This window comes from Charadrius vociferus, unplaced genomic scaffold (assembly GCF_000708025.1).
Source record: "Charadrius vociferus isolate BGI_N301 unplaced genomic scaffold, ASM70802v2 scaffold403, whole genome shotgun sequence".
Taxonomy (NCBI): domain Eukaryota; kingdom Metazoa; phylum Chordata; class Aves; order Charadriiformes; family Charadriidae; genus Charadrius; species Charadrius vociferus.
The window spans coordinates 111,815-129,173 of NW_009647697.1; the positions used below are offsets into that span (position 1 = coordinate 111,815).

The 17,359-nt window shown below is 49.4% G+C and overlaps 1 protein-coding gene across 1 annotated transcript in view; it reads right to left on the minus strand.

Moving 5' to 3' along the window:
- The window catches only part of GARS (glycyl-tRNA synthetase), a 38,361-nt gene extending 31,947 nt beyond the window's left edge, over nt 1–6,414 (minus strand). The window contains exons 1-2 of the mRNA XM_009881497.1: nt 6,200–6,414; nt 5,059–5,083 (exon numbers count right to left, since the gene is read on the minus strand). Of these exons, the coding sequence (XP_009879799.1) occupies nt 5,059–5,083; nt 6,200–6,414 (240 nt within the window). The remainder of the gene's footprint in view (nt 1–5,058; nt 5,084–6,199) is intronic.
- Nucleotides 6,415–17,359: the final 10,945 nt, after the last annotated feature.

Consider the following 17,359-nt stretch of genomic DNA (forward strand, 5'->3'; position numbering starts at 1 on the left):
GGTGCCGCTAGATGGCAGGCGGCCCCTCGCCGGCCCTGCTCCTTTCCCCGCAAGCCCTGACGCTTTTCCCGGCCCCGGCACGGGGCCTCCCAGCTTTCCAGCATTCCCGCTGGGTTTTTGGGAGGTGCAGCGTGGGCCAGAGTTTCCGTGCCGGGATGCTTTGCAAAACCGAGGGGCACCCGAGCCCGAGCAAAAGGGTCTTTCGCAATGCGGAGAGACGGCGAGGACGGTCCTCCGAGGCTCTGACGCCTCCGGGCTGCCTTTCCCTGAGACAAAATCCTCCCTTTTCCTTCCCTCCCGCCCCCGCTTTTGGTTTCTTTCTGTTTTTCTTTGCTGGATTTTTTTTCCTCTCCAAAAGGCTGCCTGCTTTTCCCTAGCTCATTTCAAGCGTCAAGGTAGCAAAATCAGACAGATGCATCCCTCCGAACACAAGCTGAGCCACGGCAATGTGCATACAAGGTTCAAGTCGATTTCCCAGCACCAGGAGATTTTTAGGCTGGCAGTAAACTAAGCAGGGCCTGAGGCAGGCACATAAATGGCTTAACCTGGCTTTACTCTATAGGGCTGCATTTTTTAAGCCTCCAAACCAGCATCCAGCCTGCTTCTAGGGAACAGTCCCCATCTCCCGATTTCCCCCAAGCTGTGTTTAAGGGCTGTCTGGGGAAAGAAATAGCTGGCCCCATCCAAACTCATGGCACAGTCCATGCAAATAACCATGGGCTAAATCTGCCTCCAGGTTCTGTTTTCACTTCTGGGTGTAAAGTTAGCTGCAACAACCATCTCTGCTCCTTTCCGTGTATCCCTCCTCCTGTGAACAGGGCAGCATGTTGCTGCTCTGCCCCTAGGCCCCAGGATGCTGACCACAGGGAAGGATGCTCTGAGGGTTCATCTGCATTGCGGGGCTTCCATGTGCTTTACTTTCATCACCCCTCTTCTGGATACAAAGAATTGGGCTGTCTGGTGGGGGGCAGACACACTGGATGTTACTGAAACTCACCCCCTCCTGGGACAAGGCTTTTTTTAGACTGAAATAGGAAGCACAAACCTCACCCTGAGCTTCCTCTAGGGTTTGGTTCTTCCTAGAGGTTTCTCCTTGCCGGAAATTTCTTTTCTGCACCCTTGGCCCCAATCCAGCCAAATGCTTAAGCACATGCTTAACTTCAAGCCACCTAGACCGTGCACTCCCACAAGGGCCTTCGTGCATGGGTCCCTTGTCCCCTCTTGCCTTGAGAAAGCTCCACACTCCTGCTGTGAGATGATGGGTCTCCTCTCGCTAGCAGCAGTGGGAGGCAGGAATATCAGCTTGCTTGCCGTGCATTGGCCACAAAACTAACCTTGTACCTATGCAGGGAGAGAGTTATCTATGGTGTATGCCATAGATAAAGGGCATATGAATGCTGCATATGAAGATCTGGGGTCCCCAAGCACAAGCACCTGCAGCCCTGAGAGCTAGTGTCTATAGCTCAGCCCATCCTCATCCTCTCCGCTCTTCTCACCAGGGGGAGGTCAGTTAATGCTTAAATTGCCAGTAGTGCCTGTGAATATTTGATACTGGCTGAGATGGGCAAGCAAAATCCTGCTTGCTGTCACTGATAGGGACTCAAAAACTTGCCCCCATGTCGATGATGTTCCCCATCACCCATTCTCCAGGGACTGGGACCACCAGTTCATTTCGTCAGAGGCCACCAAAGAAGTCTGATCCATTTGGTCACATCCACCTGACAGCTTGGACCCAGGCAGTCTCCCAGGTTTGGATGCGCAAGAGCTCTGATAGAAATTCAGGTTGGCTTCCCAACCCTTCCACTGCTATGAATTTAAATTCTGCAAGCCCTAATACAGGGAATTGAAATGCATATTGATTAAGGGCCTTTTATGGATGCCTTGCAGAGCATATTAAAACTAATTTAAAACTTGCATTCCAGTATTAATGACTCTTGTCTCCGGCACTTTGCAGTGATTCAGTCTTGACTTTTAATTGAAACGCTTTAGTTAAGACAAATTTCTTCAGCCAGAGAAGATGAAGTGCCCCTTCAGGTGTGTGCCGTGGAGGGGCTTTCAACCTCAAGGTTCCCAAATTGCAAAGTGACTGTGACACTCCTCTGGAGAGGAGCCTCAGTCCTTCAAGTGGGTGCGTGTGGGTTGCCTCTGAGGAGCCGTTTCTTTGGACTTCCCCTCTGGGCACTGCTGATTTGAGCGCAGGGGGCTGCAGAACAAGCGCTTCACTGCTCCGACACTCAAGGCAATTACACGGGAAAGATTAATAACCTCCCTCAGCGGTCAGTAACTGCACCCACAGGCAGCACTCAGAAAATGGTGTTACCGCAGCACTGGTGATGCTCTTACGTCCCACTTCCTACAGCACCACCGAATATACATGAGCCAAACAAATCTGAGTCGATTATTGCTGTCGCCGGGTTGAACACCTCATGCGTCCTTAGTCATGTTTTGTTCTGCCTCTGCATCTGATCCCAGGTGGCTTATTACTAGCCTTGAAGTTCAGGTCTGAAAGGGCACCTTGGCTTGAAAACATCCCCTAGAGAGGACGTGGCATTTCATAGAAGCAGCAGCAAGAGGTGGCACCTTGAGGCTCCCAGGATGAATGTGGCCCAGCTTGGTGGAGACAGCACCTTATTTAATATTTGCTGGCTCCACAGTGGCCAACATAGGAGACAGAGGTCTGCATTGTAGTTTGGTGTAGAAGAACAAGATCTTGCATGTTATGGAGACTTATTTCAGTGTTGTCCTCCTACTGCATGACTGGAGCCTTCAGCATGGCATGGGAGGGGGTTTGTCTTTGTGTTTTCTTTGCCTCCAAGAAGAGACAAGCCCCAGAGGGATGGTGTGATGTCGGATCCAGTGCTCAGCCCACTGGGGCCAAAGCCTGCATGGAAAGCTTGAGCCCTGGCAGTCCTCACTCTCACTGTTTGTGAACAGAGAGACAGCTGCATCTGTGAATCTGCCTCCTCTCCTGAGCTCTTAAAGGAAATCAATATTTTCCATCCAGCCTGTGGTGGGACAGGCCATTGAATGTCAATCAGTGCCTTCACCCCTGTGCGTGGGTCCAGAGCCTGGGGGAACTCCAAGACCACAGGGATTTCCAGTCTGTCATCCGCTGTGTGGCATCAGAGCAGGACAGGAGAGTCTCTCCATGCATCAGAGGGGCCCTCTGACTGTGAGAGCTGTGACTGACCTATTACGGTTCTGTTTTTAAAAAATCTTACTCCATCTGCTGATTGCATGCTAAATGATCATTTTTTATGACTACATGTAAAACATGAACCAGCTGGGATCCAAGGTGCTTCTCTCCAATCCAAGTGGGTTTCCTATAGGTCTCATCAAAGCCACCAGTCACCAAACACTTCCCCAGGGACTGAGTTGTCCGTCCAGGCCATCACATGTAGTACAGTAGCACCTCCTATGTACATCCTGAGAGGAGTCACAACCACCAGCGCAAATCAGATGGTGAATAACCATTACCCCATAGAAGGATATAAAGAGAAAATACTTTGACAGAGGCTGTATTTTTTTTTTCTTAAATATTGATTGTATTCCTTCTCTGTTTTTAGCTTCTTGGTGACCTCTCTGTCCCACCCATCACAAAGAAAACCCCTCATCTTGTCAACCTAAAAATCAGTTTCTTGACAACAGCTGGGATGAGCCCCCACCTTCACTGTCTTGATCTTCGCAGGGACTCTCCTGAAGCAATGCAAACCCATTGCTCCCTAAACAAACCCAACACAATCTAGCAGAGAAGCTCCTTGTAAGGCAGCAGGGAACCCCTACTTTTGAAGATAAGCTCCAGGTCTTTTCAGGCTGCATCTGCTAGAAATAAGAACTGGTTTATTTTCTCATCCAGAGAGGGTCCATGCCTTCTTTCTTCCCAGGTGGTAAAAATACTGCTCCATATCTGATTGTGCCATTGGGGCGTTTTACAGGGCAACGGAGTTAGGCTGTGTTTCCAAGGGTGGTGGTTGTTGTTGATCTTACCTTGTAAGTCACGTAGGAATGGGCTTGACTCTCTGGGTCAAATGCTTGGCTGGAAACCATGGGAAACTATGGGAAATCATCAGACAGCAAAGCAAGTACTTGCCCATGTGACGTCAAGGAGTTACAAATTATGAGCTAAATCTCCAAACTCCAAACTGAGGCATCCTCCAGACCCAACGTCCTTATGTTTGCCTAATTCTCTCAGATTTTTAACCAACAGTAAATACTATAATCTCCAAGGGAAGGCAAAAGTACATTCACGTGTATCTTTACTGTCTGGTGCTGTAGTTTGGGTGTGCAAAGAGGACCTTGCCAAAGACTGCCCAGACTTTCCAAATTGCAGTGCTTTGTGCACATGGGTAAATCTGAATGTAGCCCTCAAGAAAGAACCCATCAAATAGCTAAACACATCCTACCCTCTTCTCCTCCCCAGGCTCCAGTGCATGCAGTTGACAATGGTATCACTGCAGGGCTTCCAGCGGGCAGTGAGTTATGATTTAAATGGTGGTTATCTATAATAAATAGAGCAATCAGATGAAAAAGTCTGAGTTACTCCTCTAATCGTGCCCTAGGGTGGCTGTGTGGTTGGGGACAACCTCCCCTCACTGTTGTATGATAGCACTGTACATCACCTTCCAAAGTGACTTCAAAATGCAGTGACTTCAGTTTGCTTTTGCTTGGAGACAGAGAGTTTTATTGTTCAAGGAAAAAGGAAGACTCTGGCTTCCTCCCCCACTTTTCTTAGAGTGAAATTTCTTCCTAATATCTAATCTAAATCTACCCTCTTCCAGTTTGAAGCCATTCCCCCTCGTCCTATCACTACATGCCTTTGTAAAATGTCCTTCCCCAGCTTTCCTGTAGGACCTGTTTAGGTACTGGAAGGCCTCGATAAGGTCTCCCTGGAGCCTTCTCTTCTTGAGGCTGAACACCCCCAACTCTCTCAGCCTGTCCTCGTGGGAGAGGTGCTCCAGCCCTCGGATCATCTTTGTGGCCCTCCTCTGGACCCACTCCAACAGGTCCATGTCTTTCCTATGTCCAGAGCTTGAGGCGGTACTACAGATGGAGTCTCACCAGAGCAGAGTAGAGGGGGCCATACCTAAAGGTGAAGAACAGCCACACAACAACATTTCATCTTAGTGACTCTGATTATTATTTTTTTTTTATGTCTGGTGAAAGTTGAGTGGAGATACAGCTGCATTGCTATGATACGAGGCTGCTTCTGTGATTCTTCAAAACTCAGACCAACACGCAGATCTGTGCTTTGCTGAAGGATCTCACCTTCCTAATGACCCATGTGAAAGTACTCAACCCAGACACTCCTCACCACTTAGGGCAATTCAGAAGCCAGAAGTGAAGTGTTGTAGCTTGAACCCATCTTTAGTTATCCGGAGTTTGTTCACACTAAAATCAAACAATCAGAGTGAAAAGTCCTACCAGTGTAGGCCATAATTCACGACTGTTGATTTCTCTCCTAGGCTACAGTGACATCAGTAAATAACAAAAGATTGGATCCTGTCAAAGAAATCGAGGAGGAGATATCAGAGCTATTGGGCAAATGCTCTCCAAGGGACATGAAAACTACAGCAGCCTGCCATCACCCAGCAAGAAAAACTGAGTGAAATCACATGAGATTTAATTAATCAAAAATGTGAGTTTAATGCAAATCTGTGTTTATATATTGTAGCATCTGGAGTTTCCAATGAGTGTGACCACATCCTCCTTGAATTCAGCAAGCCTTTAAAAGTGAACCACAAAGGAAACACAGAACTGATTTATTTAGGGAGAAAGAAAAGCTTTTGTTTGGTGTTATTTTACAGAATGCCATTATGACACAACCCTGCTTCTTCTGGGACCTGTGCTACATAAGCAGATCCTTGTTGTCCCAAAGGACATAATATTTTCCTGACCCACCAGAATAGAGGGGAAAAAATAATAAATATTTGTGTTATTGTACTGCTAGAGCATCTGAATAGCCTGGCAGAATAAGGAAACCAGATCTCACCTGCTTTTTTCTCTTCAAGCTAGTGACAGACCACGTCAGGGCATCTTCTTTGATTTGCCATCTCTCAGCCTCCGGCAGCACCTGTCAGCAGCCCATCTGTTGGAGAGAAAACCCATTTGGCTCTGCTCTGTATTTATTTAAGGAAAGGGACCACAAATGGTCATTCAGGAGTCTGAGTCCCATGGGAAGCCGTCAGGTTTTGATTCTTACCTCACACCATAGGCAGGTAAGTCACTGAGACCAAACTTGAACATTTCTTGGTGGTACAAAGCTGATGGGATATAATCCATTCCCCTGATCCCATCACCAGGCTTTTTTGCTAAATCCAGAGCATATGCTGCAGTGTTCATGGTGACTGGCAGCCTGTCCATCCCACCAGCCATCACAGCCAGCACCGCCACGTTTGCTGGCACACCAGGACACATGGGTGCTCTTGAATGGTGGAGAGGTTTGTGGAGGGCATTGCTTTGAGGATAGGCTGATGTTTCTGAGTCACTATCTTAGCAAAAGCGTCCAAAAAAGCAACAAGACAGGATACCATTGCATTGCCAGGGCATGGCACGGCACCCTTTCCACTGCTCCACTTCTCAGATGCCATCTTCAGCAGTGCCATATGGGCACAGTGACCCTAGAAGTGGTCTTTCCCCAGGAGGCAGAGTGGTGGAGATAAACACCAAGTCTTTGTGCTGGGGATGGCTATCATGAACGGCAGATGGTGCAAGAGGAAGCAGAGCCGGCAGGATCAGCCAGCATTTTTCCTAGATGATGATGAATCAAAGCCAGCAAGCTGCTGGCTCCTGCCTTGCATGGTGACCAGTCCAGGAGAACCGAAATGACTGGTGGCAGAGGGTTGGCCCATGAATGTGGGAAGATCTCTGGAGGAGCGAGAGCCCTAAAGGCAGGAAAGCAATGCATGGGGAGAAGTGTTGAACTCACTCGAGACTGGGTGGGGCAGAAGACCAAAACATGAATCAGCTACTGAGCACTGAAATGAGGCTAGTCGTGGTCACTTGAAGTTGGCTGCCACTCACTTGCCTCATTGCCAGTCAGTTCAACACAAGCTGGACAGAACAGGCCTGGCAAAGATCCTGCTGGAGTTGATTAAATCACGATGCTGTTGCTGCCTGAAACCCTTCCTCTACCCCTTTCTGTGGCGGCTCAAGCAACAGTACGCTAGCACCCTTCAGCATCTCCCAGGCATCTTCTGATTCCTTCTGAAAAGCTGTAGGACATCAAAGGAGTGTGCACATGGTTAGCGTAAAGGAAGATGGACCATTATATTGATCATTGCTTCTGTACTGGGATCTTTTCTGTTTTGCCCTGCAGGATGTAAGAGCAAGAAGGACTGGAGGAATGAACCACAGCTGAGGAGAACCAAAACCACCAAGGGCTTCTCTGGCTGTCTCACTGCTCCATGGGAACCAGGAAGAATGAATCATGAGGCATGACAATCTGCTTGCTCATGGGACTGTGGGATACCTGATGTCCCTGAATGAAGCGATGCTCCAGGGAATTCCTGGCCATACTCTGGAGCAATACATCTAGCCTAACATAGTGCTCAAGAGACCTTTCTGCTGGGGACAGGGCACCCCACCGGTGCCAGCATGTCCAGTGTCCTTGGCCTTCAGACAGATCAGCTGTGACTATACGCTTGTCCAAGTCTCTAGGTCTACCCTGGAGGGTGTGGGTAGAGTTGGAGCAGCCCTGTGTTCCTAGCCAGCACCAGTGACCAGTGGAGAGGTGGCTAGGAGGGACAGCTAGCTGAATCCGTGCAAGCCAGGTAGCTCCTAATGGGAACCTGGAGAACATGGGGCGATGAGTCTGGGCTAGCTGCACATTGTCCCAGCAGGAAGGTTAGCACAGCAGCAGAGAGATCTTATGGTTGCAGATCTTTCAAACCATAGAAAATCTTTCCAAACAATACAACAGAGTCACTTTATATTGGGTTAAAGATCTGGTTCTGGTGGCCCTGGTGTGTAGATCTGGCCCTAAAACTCGAATTACTGCACTGCCTGATGATGATGGCTTTAGGTGCTTTGAAAATCTCATGTATATTCTACAGCATAATTGATCTAAAATATGTTTTCCTCATTCTTCTGGTGCCAGCGTCAGAGTCGGACCTCCTAGGTTTTGTAACCTGCTTGTTTGTGCTGGTTCAAGAGAGATCAGAGTCAGGCCCCTGGATGTGGTGGTGCCTTTCACCACATTCTTCCTTTAGTCTTTTTTTTCTGTCTTTTCCACCCCATCCCTGACAGGGGAAGCACTGTTCTTTCCATGCTCCTTGTTTCTGTTTGAAGCAGTCATAGAAAAAGTGACAATTAGGAAATAAAGAACCTACAGTATCTGCTTTGGCAGCACATCCCACTGCTGAGCAGCGCCGAGTCAAACCAGCGGCTGCCTGCCTGGGTCAGACGGAGATATTGTGGCCTTATATTCTTGGATCTGCCTGAGATAGCACGCCACACAGCAGAACAAGTAATAATCCAATGTTCAAGTCGAGCAATACGCATTTATGGTAGTCCTGCGAGGAGCAGGGAGTTGGACTCCACGATCCTTATGGGTACCTTCCAACTTGAGATATTCTATGAGTATGTGATTTCAGGACACTCAATTGCAATTCGGAAAACAGTGCTGATTAGAAGCAAATGGCAAGGCCACATAGCTTATTATTTGGGAGATCAAGTAACCATCTGGGGTGGGGTAACAGATATAAACTTTGGCCTTCCTTGATTATTGTTCTCTGCCAAAATGATTAAAGGTTGCTAAGCCGTGTCAGTGTATTTCCCCCAAATTGAAGGAGCGTAACAAAAGCGAATGAGTTCACTGCAGTTGAACTGAACTTACATCAAACCTAAATATATATAATCATTGCTAGTGATGATTTCTATTCCTCAAACCATGCCAGTCACCTGAAAGATCTCATGAAAGCCAAGATCTTTTCTTCATATAATTTACAGTGCAGAAGTCTTCTGGATCAGCTAAGGTGGACCTGAACCCCCCTCTCCAGGTTCTGTCTGGCCCTGGTTCACGGTCCAGGGCTGTTGCTAGATAACACCTCAGGGCCCCTTTTCCTTCCCCTCCAAATCCAGGAAAAATGAAACCCAATCTCAGACCATCCTGTGGCTTCCTCCACCTCAAATGGCAAAACAGAATATCTTATCAAAGCACAACTTTATGAAAGGCAAGGCAGACAAAGAGAGTGGGAAGTACTGGGCCCAGTTTTGTTCAACATATTCATCAATGATCTGGATGAAGGGATAGAGTGTACCATCAGCAAGTTTGCTGATGACACAAAACTGGGAGGAGTAGCTGACACGCCAGAAGGCTGTGCTGCCTTACAGCGTGACCTCGCCAGGCTGGAGAGTTGGGCAGAAAGAAACCTTATGAAGTTCAACAAGGGTAAGTGTAGGGTACTGCACCTGGGGAGGAATAACCCCACGCACCAGTACAGGTTGGGGGCTGACCTCCTGGAGAGCAGCTCTGTGGAGAGGGACCTGGGAGTCCTGGTGGACAACAGGATGACCATGAGCCAGCAATGTGCCCTGGCGGCCAAGAAGGCGAATGGCATCCTGGGGTGCATCAAGAAGAGTGTGGCCAGCAGGTCGAGGGAGGTCATCCTCCCCCTCTACTCTGCCCTGGTGAGACCGCATCTGGAGTACTGTGTCCAGTTCTGGGCTCCCCAGTTCAAGAAAGACAGGGAACTGCTGGAGAGGGTCCAGCAAAGGGCAACAAAGATGATTAGGGGACTGGAGCACCTTTCTTATGAGGAAAGGCTGAGGGACTTGGGTCTCTTTAGTCTAGAGAAAAGAAGATTGAGGGGGGATCTTATTAATACATACAAATACTTAATGGGAGGATGCCAGGGGGATGGGAGTAGTCTTTTTTCAGTGGCACCCAGTGATAGGACGAGGGGTAATGGGCATAAACTTGAACATAGGAAGTTCCATCTTAACATGAGAAGGAACTTCTTTACTTTGAGGGTAGTGGAGCACTGGAACAGGCTGCCCAGAGAGGTGGTGGAGTCTCCCACTCTGGAGACATTCAAAACCCGCCTGGACGCTGTCCTGTGTAACGTGCTGTAGGTGACCCTGCTCTGGCAGGAGGGTTGGACTAGATGATCTCCAGAGGTCCCTTCCAACCCTAACAATTCTGTGAATTCTGTGAATGTGTGCTCGCAGCTGAGAAGGCCAACCATATCCTTGGCTGCATCAGAGGAAGCGTGGCCAGCAGGTCAAAGGAAGCGATTCTGCCCCTCTACTCAGCTCTCGTGAGACCCCACCTGGAGTACCGTGTCCAGCTCTGGAGTCCCCAACATAAGAAGGACATGGACCTGTTGGAGCAGGTCCAGAGGAGGGCCACAAGTGTAGGGTACTGCACCTGGGGAGGAATAACCCCATGCACCAGTACAGGTTGGGGGCTGACCTCCTGGAGAGCAGCTCTGTGGAGAGGGACCTGGGAGTCCTGGTGGACAACAGGATGACCATGAGCCAGCAATGTGCCCTGGCGGCCAAGAAGGCGAATGGCATCCTGGGGTGCATCAAGAAGAGTGTGGCCAGCAGGTCGAGGGAGGTCATCCTCCCCCTCTACTCTGCCCTGGTGAGACCGCATCTGGAGTACTGTGTCCAGTTCTGGGCTCCCCAGTTCAAGAAAGACAGGGAACTGCTGGAGAGGGTCCAGCAAAGGGCAACAAAGATGATTAGGGGACTGGAGCACCTTTCTTATGAGGAAAGGCTGAGGGACTTGGGTCTCTTTAGTCTAGAGAAAAGAAGATTGAGGGGGGATCTTATTAATACATACAAATACTTAATGGGAGGATGCCAGGGGGATGGGAGTAGTCTTTTTTCAGTGGCGCCCAGTGATAGGACGAGGGGTAATGGGCATAAACTTGAACATAGGAAGTTCCATCTTAACATGAGAAGGAACTTCTTTACTTTGAGGGTAGTGGAGCACTGGAACAGGCTGCCCAGAGAGGTGGTGGAGTCTCCCACTCTAGAGACATTCAAAACCCGCCTGGACGCTGTCCTGTGTAACGTGCTGTAGGTGACCCTGCTCTGGCAGGAGGGTTGGACTAGATGATCTCCAGAGGTCCCTTCCAACCCTAACAATTCTGTGAATTCTGTGAAGAAAGAGAAGATAACATCCTAAACTATGAAACAAGCCTCATTTTCCCAAGGATCCCATGCCATAGCCTCTCCCTCCTTATTTTAACGAGGCAGCAACCAGCTCCTTCCTGTCAACACTTCACCTTCATGTTTTGTGGGACCTCTACCCTCTTGCCCAAGGGAGGGTGCTGGGTCTGAAGGTCCCACTAATGCTGCTGCTCTCTGCTAGTCCCTTCTATCCCTGCTGGTCACCCCTCTCATCTCCACAGGACACTCTCTGCTGCCTCCATAGGAACACAAGCCCAGAGAGGACCCCAAACCCAGCATTTGCCACAAAAGGGAGAACTTCCCAAAGAGGCTTTTGGGGCTATGGTAGTGTGACCAAAGAAGACTGAACTCCACATGGAGGTGACATGACAAACAGGGGTAGTAGATGATGGAGGGTCCAGGATAAGAAATTGTCTCCTGTCTCATCTCGCAAGGACACAAAAAGGTGCAGAGCAGAAAACTACCAGTAGCACAGGGACCATCAACACTTGCTGGAGGTTCACCTGCCCCCTCCGGGTGAGGACCAGCTGGCAGTGGAGACGTTGAGTAACGTGGAGCTGGTGTGCACTCCTCCGCTGCAGCCAGCTCCATGCAGTTCATCTCTCCAGATTTCCTAGTATTTGTTCTCTTGTTCTGGGAAGAGGAGAGAGCTGCAAGAGGCCCATCTCACAGGGATGTTTAGGGAAAGGAAAGTCCATTGTGTGAAAGAATTTGGTATTTCAGGGTTTGTTTTCCTTCTGACACAGAACAAAACACCACCATGTCAAAACCATCCGTAAGGCAAAACAGAACAAAAAAAACCCCAAAAAACAACAAACAGTGGCGTTCAGTTTGGACATGGTCTGTGGAAGTGTTTCTTTTTGCTTTTTGGCTTTTTGCTCTCAGGATGCCTACTACTGCAGCTATTTCAGGAAAAGGAAAAAAAAAAACCAAACAAAAAAGAAAGAAAAAAAAAAGGGAAACCAAAACCCACACCAGAGCAGAAAAGGGGAGACGGCCCTTGCACCAGGGTCTGACCCCGCCTTGGTGGGTTTTCTGTGCAGTGGCATTGGGATCAAAGCTGCTCCCCTCTTTCTGCCCTAGGCGGGAAGAAGAGATGCACAGGGGCCTCCGAGTTTCAAGTGGGGAAACCAGGGAACGGGCAGCACGGAGACCCTGCAAGATGCCAGCAGGGTTATTTTGCACCAGTTTTTCTCGAGCAGAAAGACTCCTGCAAAGCAGTCGAGAAATTTTAGGAAGGTTGGAAGTAAGGGTTGGCTCCCAGCAACGAAACTGGAGGAAAGTCCTTGATCTGTGTGGGGCTTTGGGTCAGACCCTGCACACATCCTTCACGTCAAGGGCTCCCAGCCCAGCTTTCCCAGACTCCCTGATGGCCCTGGATGGGCTCGCATCTCTCCTCATGCTTTCAGCCCCTGGGATGGTGATATTTTGTGGGTACTGGTGCTTGGATGAGTTTCTCCTGTGGGGCAATCCAGGGTGCCGACTCCTTCAGCGGCGGCAGAGAGCAGCTCACCACCACCTCTCTCTGCGAGCGTTTTCCGAGCGCTTTGGCATGGCGCCCGGCTGCCTTTCACTGCTGCCTTTTCATTCGCGTTAATTCACTGTGTTTCCTTTCTTGCTCCTTGCGAGGAACAGAGGGAGAGCTTGTTCCAGCAGACGGGCCCCATCCGCTCCACCCGGCTCCGCTGGAGCAAGGGCTGGAAAAGAGGGATGGAGGCGAAGGGGTATCTCCCACCCCTTCGGGGCCCCGCGTGCCGCCTGCGTGCTGCTTCCCAGCAAATACGGTAAGCGTTCAGCCTAAAAATGTAAGTCTGATCTCATGACACAGGGTGGCCCTGCATTCCTCACCTCTGACATAACCCGCTGGGAGTGTGCTGCGCAGAAAAACACAAACAAGATGTACTCGCGGGCTGGCGGCGGGGGCCAGGCGGCTGGCAGATGTGCTCCAGAGCCCCCACGCAGCCCCCCGGCTGCCACAACCCCGCTCCAGCACAGCCCGGCCTCGCCGCGGGAGGGCGGCTCTTGCTGCGAGGACCGGACTGTCCATTGCCTCTCGCACGAGGCGATGTGTGGGTGCGTGCCCCAGTCACCCCCCCAGCCCCACACCCCGGGAAAGGGGGCAGTGGGAAGGTAACTTGCTGCGGTCCAGTATCATCCAGGGAAGCAACTGAGCTCCCCTGGGATTGTGCTTGGCGAATGCCTGAGGGCGTTTTTAAGGACCTGCGGTGTTTTTGCGGTCGGTTGGTGGTTGTTATTTTTTGCCTTGTTTTTGTTTCTTGCCGCATCTGAGTCTCTCTGGGACACGCTGTGCTCTGGGTCTGCCATGGCTGTGGCTAGTGTGACTGCTCTGGCACCAGCCTCTTATCCCGGTTAGCCCCCTGCTCTTAACAGCAGGTCTGCAGTGATGCTATCATCGGCCCCGTTTGCTCTGGGTGCATCACGCCCAGGTGCAAGCTGTGCCCCACAGAGCCCAGCACCCAAAGCCTTGGGTGTCATGGGGCGGTGATTCCTCCCTATACCCACATGGGGCACTGGGATTAAATGATTTGCCAGGGATCACGCAGAGAATCGGGGCAGGGTAACGATCCGGGTCCTATGCCGTAAGACTGACGTTCCTCCCAGGAAGAGCCAAACCCTCCTGCAAGCACAGCCTTGTCTCGAGCAGGGGACAGATCCTGCTCGGCGCAGAGCTGACCTCCCGTCTCACCCAGCCACACCACTTGTTTACTTTCTTTTGCAAATGCCCTAAACCTTGACAACGACCTATTTTCCCTTCTGTTGCGCAAAGTTTCTTTCCTAGAAAGAGGCTTTGTAACACACGGTCCAACCAGCCCGGCTCTCCTCCGTGTATGTAAAAGCAAATTTTAGATGACCAGCAGGTTTAGCTTAGCTCAAACACACCCGAAGCCCAGACGTGCGTGAGCTGGGAGACTGGGTCAGATGCTACCTGAAACTATCCCGTGAGACTGCCAGCCCAGTTTGCAGAGGAATCGGATAAAGACTAAATTAGCTTTCAAGTCTACTCCTCAAACTTTCTTTTTCTTATTTGTGCTTTTCATCACTCTGCTCCTGCTCCAGCATTCCATAAAGCAAGGAGAAAGCTTTTCTTTTCTCCAGACATTTCTCTCCTGTTTCTGTCCTCACCTTTCACTGGCAGTGAAAACATTTCTTTTTTTAATTTCACATTTTTTATAAAATAATTCTCCTCCTTCCACCACAATAATTCCAAGTTTTCAGGACTGCTACTCCTCTGGCAGAGGATGGTTTGCGAGAGAACAAGAAAAACAATGGTAACAAGAAACAATGGTAACAAGAGAAACAATGGTTCAAATTTGCTTCTTCAGAGCACGCAACGTTTGATCCCGGAGCAGGAGGAGAGTGCCTTTGCTCATGGGTCTGAGCCTCTTTTCAGCCACCCCTTCGCCTTGGGGCTCGCCATCCTTTTTCTCAGGGAGGTGCCCTGGCTGTGCTCAAGCTGTCAGTGGCATAGGGTTGTCTTCTCCTGACACTGGTGATCACATACAGCTCCTTCTATGATTTCTTCTCTATCTCTAATCTACAGCTCAGCTTTTAAAGTTGACCCAAAGTAAGTGCTGGTTTATTTTAACGTGCCAGGCTGTACCCTCAAGCAAGAGAAATAAATTCAGCCTAACAAGTTCCCCTTGGCCAGCTGAGAGCACGGGTTAGAAATTAATCCAACAGCAGCAGATGGTGTGGGTTGAAAGCTTGCTGCTTGCCCGTGGCTGCTCCTTCCCGTCCCCTCGGTACCTGCAGCCTGGCTTGGCATCCAGCCGTGCTCTTGCCTGGATGGACAAGCTGCTCTATGCAAAAACAAAATGCACAACTTGAAGCCTGATGTGCTGGGGACAGGGTTTGGTTGTGAAACAGCTCGTGCACCCACCGACACCTACACATGTGCACACATGCGTTTTCCAACATTTGAAGTCACTAGACTTCGAATCACTGCCAGTGGCTGCTAATGTCTCAGTTATCTTATCCGTGCAGTACAAGGATGCAGGTGAGGACATGGTTAAACTGGAGGTGCTTTTCTCCAGGTCTTATCCCCTGGTGAAACGAGCCTGAGACGATACAGTGAGTGGAGACACTGGCGTAGGTAACGGATCCCCTTGCTCCTTGGGAAGCCATGTGACTGGTGTTTAGAGGAGTGAGTGATCCTATAAGTGATCTGGTCTTCCCTGTATGTAAGACTTCAGGAAAGATGTGGACCTGTTGCAGCAGGTCCAGAGGAAGGCCACAAAAATGATCAGAGGGGTGGAGCACCTCTCCTATGAGGACAGGCTGAGAAAGTTGGGGTTATTCAGCCTGGAAAAGAGAAGGCTCTGGGGAGACCTTATTGTGGCCTTTCAGTACTTAAAGGTGATAAGAAAGATGGGGACAGACCTTTTAGCAGGGCCTGTTGCCATAGGACAAGGGGTAATGGCTTTAAACTAAAAGAGGGAAGATTTAGACTTGATATAAGGAAGAAATATTTTACAATCAGGGTGGTGAAACACCAGCCCGACTTGCCCAGAGAGGTGGTAGATGCCCCATCCCTGGAAACATTCAAGGTGAGGTTGGACGGGGCTTTGAGCAACCTGATCTAGTTGGAGATGTCTCTGCTCATTTCAGGGGGGGTGGACTAGATGGCCTTTAAAGGTCCCATGCCCCCATCCTGCCTGGGTCCTAGCGGCAGTGCACAAAACTGATTTTAGTGTCCACCACTTTTTCTTTCTCAAACTCTTTCCTGAAAAAATAGCATGATCCCTATGTTAACTAAATAAGCCCGGCCTGGGAAACCCAAGGAGTAGAGGGCCCTCAACTGGAGCTATTGTTTGAGCTTTGGTAGCCCTGCAAGTAATTTTCCCAGTTTTGCAGGCAAGATTTGAATGTGGCGTCAGGCTGAGGTGATACGACATACAAGTGGTCTTCAAGAAAGTGTTATCCAGTCACGGTATTTTATTTTTTGCCTGCTTCTAAATGCATATTGAATGCAAACAAGTAAGGAGCTGGCTGGTGGGCTGATGTCTGTGCTTGCTTATACAGGGATTATTGGGCACCTGGGATTTTCAGTGGCATGACACCGATAGGGATAACAGACAGTGTGTGTCTTTGGGGATCTTAAATGTGAGCAGAATCAAGCCCCTGATCCCCTGGCGATGGACTGCTTCAGCGTCCCCATCACATGCTGAAATAAAGCACCTCTACAACCCATCAGCTATACTGCAGCACTATCTATTTTTTGTAGACAATGTCCTGTATACAGTACTTTTGCCCATAGTGATGAAGAGTCAGTCCCAGCAGTCCATCTGCAGAGACAGAAGCTAAAATTTGGGTGCTATGAACAGACCAGGGCTGGGATGTTGGCAGGTACCTTTACCACTGAGACAGCACTAATATATTTCCAGTTGCATTAGTTTTCTCCATTTTAAAGCTGAAAGTCTTGGAGTCAGCAAGTAGGGGAATACCAATGTTAGAATTAAAAAAAAAAAAAAAAAAAAGAAGCAGCAAAGCAAAAGCCTTCTTTTAGGCACCCAAAAGCACAGCAACCAGAGAGAAATAAAGCACATCCCAGGATTATTATCTTGCTGTATTTCCATGGAAAGCTACAAGATAAATAGCCTATTCCTGGAAGTACTCTTTCTGTGGTTGCATCTATGAGCTTAGATTTAAGGTCAGATTACCTGATTTAACAAATTGAAGAGTATGAGCTGATTCACGGTAACTAACCAATTCATGCAGCAGTAACGCTGTGCCTCCTAACCCTCTGCCTCAGGTTCTGAAATCATCTCCCCTAAACCAGTAATTCTCAAACCCCAATGCCTGGGCTGTGACCCAGCGGTATAAGGAGCATCCTAAAAGTCAACCCCCAAATTATTCAAGCATAAGCTAAAAGCCTATGCTTGGTCTCCATACCAAGCTTGGCGTTTCTTTTCACATTCACTTCAAGGGTGCAAGAGACAAAACACAGCCCTGTCTACAGTTGCTACTGGACAGAAAAGTCCCTTTACTGCCTCCCTCCATCAGGCAGGAAGGACCTTCAGATTGACGCTGGAAGGTCACATATTTCATTGCTCTCTTGTTTTCCATGAAACTGCAGCCCGCTGCTTCCCAAGGCTGAGGACCTGGCCCCTCTGGGCTCGCGCAGGAGATGTCATGGACTCCCTGCCATCTGCAGGTTTCTTTGATTAGGTGAAGCCAGCTGGCAAGCTGCTGGCCCTCG